General features: G+C 36.3%; 1 protein-coding gene across 1 annotated transcript; it reads right to left on the bottom strand.

Annotated features, from left to right (window-relative positions):
- Positions 1-2,953: 2,953 nt before the first annotated feature.
- LOC113312817 lies at positions 2,954-4,522 on the bottom strand. Its single transcript, XM_026561553.1, has 2 exons — positions 4,377-4,522; positions 2,954-3,341 (listed from the first exon to the last, which is right to left on the bottom strand). The coding sequence occupies exons 1-2, from the start codon at positions 4,520-4,522 to the stop codon at positions 2,954-2,956; spliced, it is 534 nt and encodes a 177-aa protein (XP_026417338.1).
- Positions 4,523-5,677: the final 1,155 nt, after the last annotated feature.

Below are 5,677 nucleotides of genomic sequence, written 5' to 3'. Positions count from 1 at the left end.
TATTGTTATTAGAGAAGAATAATGTTTCTTACTACCTTCTGATTCGCAGACTTTCTTTTGTGTACAACAGTCTTATGCTGCGGCTTGGGAATATTAGGGTTCTGAACCGTAAATTTAGTGTTGGAGGCGCTTTTGCTGAAATAACAAAAGTATGGGAATTACATAAACAACATCAAATAAGGCAGTAAGCAAGATTAATTTCAGCAAAACCTATAAGGAAAAAAAAAACTAACCTTGATGAATCCATGGAAAACACTAGCAGAAAGATTATTTTGAAGAAAATTACAAATGATGAAGATCTACAGAGGGAACAATATGGATATGAAGAAGAACTTAAAAGATTGAAAGAAAAAGAAAGAAGAAAAGTTGCATAATGGAATTTGCAAAAGAACGATGAAGTTGCAGAGAAAATAAAAAGAGAGAGAAAGAGAGTGAGTGAGAAAGAGTATATATAGAGGAAATTTTTTATCGAGAAGATAAACACGATGAATGCGGAAAGATGTAAGTGGTTAAAAAGCAGCAGTTACAAGAGACGAGTCAAGATACGGATGGGAAAAAGGATACGTGTGATAAATGCAGAATATGAAATGATGGATAACTGCGGCATTTATCACATCATTCTCTACTTCGCAGAGAAGATATGAGAAGAGGCAAGATGTAGGATCATAATCTCGCAGCGATAATGTCTCAGCGAAAAATTATCAACAACACAACACAACAGCGTCGCAGAACAATTTCAGAAATGATATAATAAACGACGTCAGCTAAAATCATGAGAAAGATGTGATAGTCCTGCGAAAATTAGAGAGTTTGCGAGATTAACATTTGTAAGGTTGCGAGAATGTCGCAAGCCATATCCGAAAATAAAGGACAGATTAGCTGTCATCCACTATGTATTTCTTTATAAATAGTCGTTCAGTTGTAAAGGAGAGGGAGATCTTTTTCTGAGTGAGAAGCAAGTAAAGAGGAGAGAGAAAACCTAGAGCAGTGGTTATTCTTGATTCGTTTATCTTTTCTTGTAAGATTGTTCAAAGATTCATCAATAAAATTAAGATTGTTGATCTAAAATGAGTTGAATGTTAATGAAATCATATGAGGGATGTAGTGTAGGATTTCCAGCAACTACATCTACACTCAGTATTCATTCAGGTGATATCATCTCCTTTTGGTGTGACTTATGGGTAGGAGATACAATTTTGAAAGGATTATGCTCTATTCTTTTCAAAATCAGTTTGATGAAGTAAGCTAAGCTTGTTGTTCACATAGTTGGTGTAGGACCTATTCGTAGTTGGTCATTTGTATTAAGAGAGCTTGCAAAGATGAAGAAGTTAATCAGTTCGTTATTCTGATTGGTATAATTGGAAATGCTCCTCCAACTTTAGATGTTGGTAATGATACCAGGAGATGAAAACTTGATAATTCTGGTTTTTTTTCTTCTTGTCAAATCATTATAGTCTCATATCTTATCTACCAATTCCGGCTTATAATTTCCGGTTGGTTTTATCTGGAATAAATATATTCATACAAAAGTTAACTTCTTTGTTTGGACTGTTGTTCTTAATAAACTAAACACGATTTATATGCTATATCACAAAGGTACGAGTATTTATAGTGGCTATGTGATGTGTGGAGGTTCTATATAATCAACAAATCATGTTTTACTTCAATTTCAGGTAGCTTCGAGAATATGGTATTATATCTTACCGAAGTAAAAGTGGTCTTGGGTGTGGCTTGAATCGATGAAACAACTTGCACAGGTTTGGAATGATTATGGTCGCGGTGTTTCTAAGGTTGTATGGAAATTCATACCTGCTGCAGTAACGTGGGTTCTTTGGAATGAAATTAATCGAAGATCTTTCGAAAAAAAACACCTTTTCAAGACTGATATCAACCTTGAATTGGAGGCTAAATCTTTGGTCTTGTCATCTAGATCCATCTTTCTTTGATTCAAATTTTTTTAATTGGGATCTTATTATGTATAACACACCAAAGGAAGAAGGCTATTTTAGGAGGTTATTTTTGAGCCCACACATGCTTGCAAATCAGTTGGCCTTGACGAGGGGTTGTTTCTTGCCTTAAAAGTTTATATCAAGAAACAGAGAAATTATTATTTTTATTGGTTTCCAACGAATTTCATAATTGTCAATCATATTTAAACTAACCTGCAACACCTTAGTTTGAATAGTTTCTAGCTGAGATCTTACAATTGATTCAATCTTTTAAAAATTTCCAAACTCCAATCATTAAAAACAAAACTGCCATTGTTGATTGAATAAATAAGCTTACCTTTAGAATACACCTTACGGTAAAAGTTAGAAACCTGGTTTTCATGTCTGTATCATAATATATATAGAACCCCTTATCCACATAATTATGGTAATGTATAAATTATTATTGATTAATTAGCTGTTAATATGATTAATTAGTAATACATTAGTTTGTCAAGATTAAATCAGAAAAATTTGAGTTATTTTGTATGTGTTAGATATAGAGAGAATGAGAAAAACCATAAGGATTTTGTGAGATTTAACGGAAGTAACTAATGATATAACTATATAGGTCCAAATGATGTTAAATTAATTTTTGGGTTTGATTCGCATGTTGTTTTTTTTTTGAAGCATGAGAAAAACAGAAAAAAACTAAAGAGCTATTACACGTGGGTATTTTGTACCCGCAGAGTCATTAAATATAATTTGACTAATAAAATGTGGGAAAGTCTGGTCCCAGACTGAAGATAATAGGTTTCCTGTTTGACTTCGTCTGCCGCGTAGTTTTCCAGACCGTCTGCTGCTTGATTACCTTCTCTATAATTGTGTTGAATTGTGTAGTGAGGAATTTGTCGAATTCTTTGTTTTATTTCTGTAATAATTTCTGCAACATACCGTGGAGATTAAAGTTCTTTTTTAACGAATCGCATAAGGTTTTCAGAATCTGTCTCAAAGATGACTTTTGGTCATTGTCTCTCAATTGCTGTCCTTGAAGCTAGCAGAATCCCCCACGTTTCAGCTATTAGCGCCGTAGTGATACCTAGAGGTTGCGCTAGAGCCATTGCAGTTTGATTCGTCGAATCCCTGCAAATAAAACCTGCTCCCGTCATTCCCGGATGTCCTCTAGCATCCCCATTCGTGTTGATCTTTATCCAATCCGGATCTGGTCTGGTCCATCCTGCTAATATCGTTGTTGTTTCTCCGGTGTTTGTTGGGGGTGCTCTGGATGGTGTATGCCCTGGTAAAACTTGGGGTAAAACTTGTTTTGCCCATTCGAACTCTTGTTGTTGTTGCAGGGTAAGTGCCAAGATGTTGTCTGGGTTTGTACGATGTTGTTTGAAAATTAAATCATTTCTGGATATCCAAATATTCCAGAAGAGAAAACAACAAGATGATATATATATGGGGCATGACTAGTGTTTTGTAGAATTTGGGTAATGGTTGTTTGATTGTTTATAATTATATGTGGATTGATGTTGTTTTGGTTTGTTGATATGCGAGATAATAGGATGTTCAAGGATGCTGCTGGTATTGGGCAGTGAATAAGCATGTGCTCCATTGTTTCCGGTTAAGTGTTGTATCGGGGGCATTGGTTAGAATTTGTGATGTTAATGTGGTGTAAAAGAGAGAAATTCGGGAGACCTTCATTTATAGCTTTCCACAAGAAAAGCTGAATTTTTGGTGGACAAGGTAAGTTCCACAAGAATTTAGTGGGAGGTAGGGGGTTTATGTGGTGCTGGGTGGATAGGTGGCCATATGATTTTATCCCGAGGCATGTCTAGGGGAAGGTGGATGTTTAATATGTTTTGGATATCGGTAGGTAGGAGGTGATTCAGTTGTTCATGATTCCAGTTATGGGTGGAGGGGTCAATAAGATCAGAAACTGATTGGATTAGGTAGCACTGGTCCAGGTTTAGGTTTTGATGGTGGGGTAACCAATTTTCTTGGATATGTGTGTCTAGACTATTTCCGATACGATGGAAAATGAGTTTTTGTAATGTAAGTATGAGAGATGCCATTTATTTCCCTTGTGGGCTAGAAAAGGAAGGTATTGGAGTGTTTTCCTGGAAGATTTGTTGATTTTGAAGATATTTCTCATTATATAATCTGGAGCAAATGGAATTAGGTTGGTCGTGCATGTTCCCGATTCTTTTTATGAATAAGGCTTTATTGTGGTGACTACTTTTTCTTATGCCAAGACCTCCTTTTGCTATTGGTTTATTTAGTTTGGTCCATCCTATTGGGTGGAGTTTTTTAACCGTTGAATCATGGCCCCGGAAAAAATTCTTAGCAATTCGATCTATCTGTTTGTGTATACGAATAGGGAATAATTGTGTTTGCATAAGGTGGTTTGAGGTAGGAATTAAGGAAGTTTTAATGAGTACTAACCTTCCTGCTTGATTAAGGCATTTAGTCATCCATCCTTGAGCTTTCCGCGCCAGACGTTGAAGAAGTGGGTCGAAGATGTGACTAGAGGTTTTCCCATTTTTAAACTGTACTCCCAGGTATATTGGTGGGATTGACGATGCCGACATATAAAAGAATTGTTTAATAGCGTCCAACTGATTTTGTTGGAGTCTTGGATGGTGAATTATTGTTGATTTTGCTGAGTTGATTTCCTGACCCGCCGAAGAACTGTAGGATTGAAGTAGTCTCCTGAGGTGAGCATTGCCTTCCCGAAATGCATTGTAAGTGATTAGGAGGTCATCCGCGTACATTAGATGCAAAATAGGTGGAGCCTTTTGAGATATGTTTAGCCCTTTTACAAGATTTTGGGCTTCCAAATTGCCTAAGTTGGTTGATAGGATTTCTGCACATATTATGAAGATATATGAAGAAAGACGATCTCCTTGTCGAATGCCTCTCGTAGGGGTGATGTATCCATGAGGGGTACCATTGATGTTAATTGAATAGGTAACTGTAGTGATACATAGCATAATATAATCTACAAATCTGGTCGGAAATCCCATTTTTGTGAATGCCAATTTGATGAATCCCCAGTCTAGGCTGTCATAAGCTTTCTTAATGTCTAATTTCAAGGCTATTTTTGGATCTTTGGTAAGAGCCGAGGTTTTATATGATGGAATAGTTCTCCATCAATTTTTATGCTATCATGTATAGATCTTTAAGGGACGAATGCGCTCCGATATGGACTTATGAGAAATGGGAGGAGAGGGCGTAAGCGATTTACCAGGGTTTTTGATATTACTTTGTATACTACATTGCAAAGGCTGATTGGTCTGAATTGGGAAGGTTTTGATGGATGATCTATTTTTGGCTTGAGGGTTATGTTGGCATGATTCATGAGTGGGTGTATGTTTAGTGTGTTAAAAAAACTGTGAACCATGGATATTAATTGATGGTGTGTGGTATATATCCCAAAAAATCTTGAAAAACTTACTAGTATATCCATCAGGTCCCGGAGCACTTCCAGAGTTGATGGAGAAAAAAGCTTGTTTGGTTTCCATTGTAGTCACCTCTTCCGTTAACTTGGTGCATTGTCTTGAAGATAGTATGGGTGTGATTTGTGCAAAGAGTTATTCATCTATTGTTGTCCTTTGGGATGTAAATTGATCAGTAAAATGATCGAGGATGATTCGGCTTACCTGGTCTTTATCGCTGACCCAGTTATTTTGTGGATCTTGCAATTGCTGTATGTTATTACAATTCGGTGAATGGTGGCTTTTGTG

This window comes from Papaver somniferum, chromosome 9, assembly GCF_003573695.1.
Source record: "Papaver somniferum cultivar HN1 chromosome 9, ASM357369v1, whole genome shotgun sequence".
Classification (NCBI taxonomy): Eukaryota; Viridiplantae; Streptophyta; class Magnoliopsida; order Ranunculales; family Papaveraceae; genus Papaver; species Papaver somniferum.
Note: the sequence above shows the minus strand (reverse complement) of the source record. Positions and strands in the feature narration are given on the sequence as shown.

Bases quoted from the DNA above. Each gene is read 5' to 3' on its own strand.
- LOC113312817 (XM_026561553.1), bottom strand. From the start codon at position 4,522: ATGTCGGCATCGTCAATCCCACCAATATACCTGGGAGTACAGTTTAAA. The intron at 3,342-4,376 runs GTTAGTACTCAT...TTGGATATCCAG, and splicing joins TGCCTTAATCAAGCAGGAAG to AAATGATTTAATTTTCAAAC.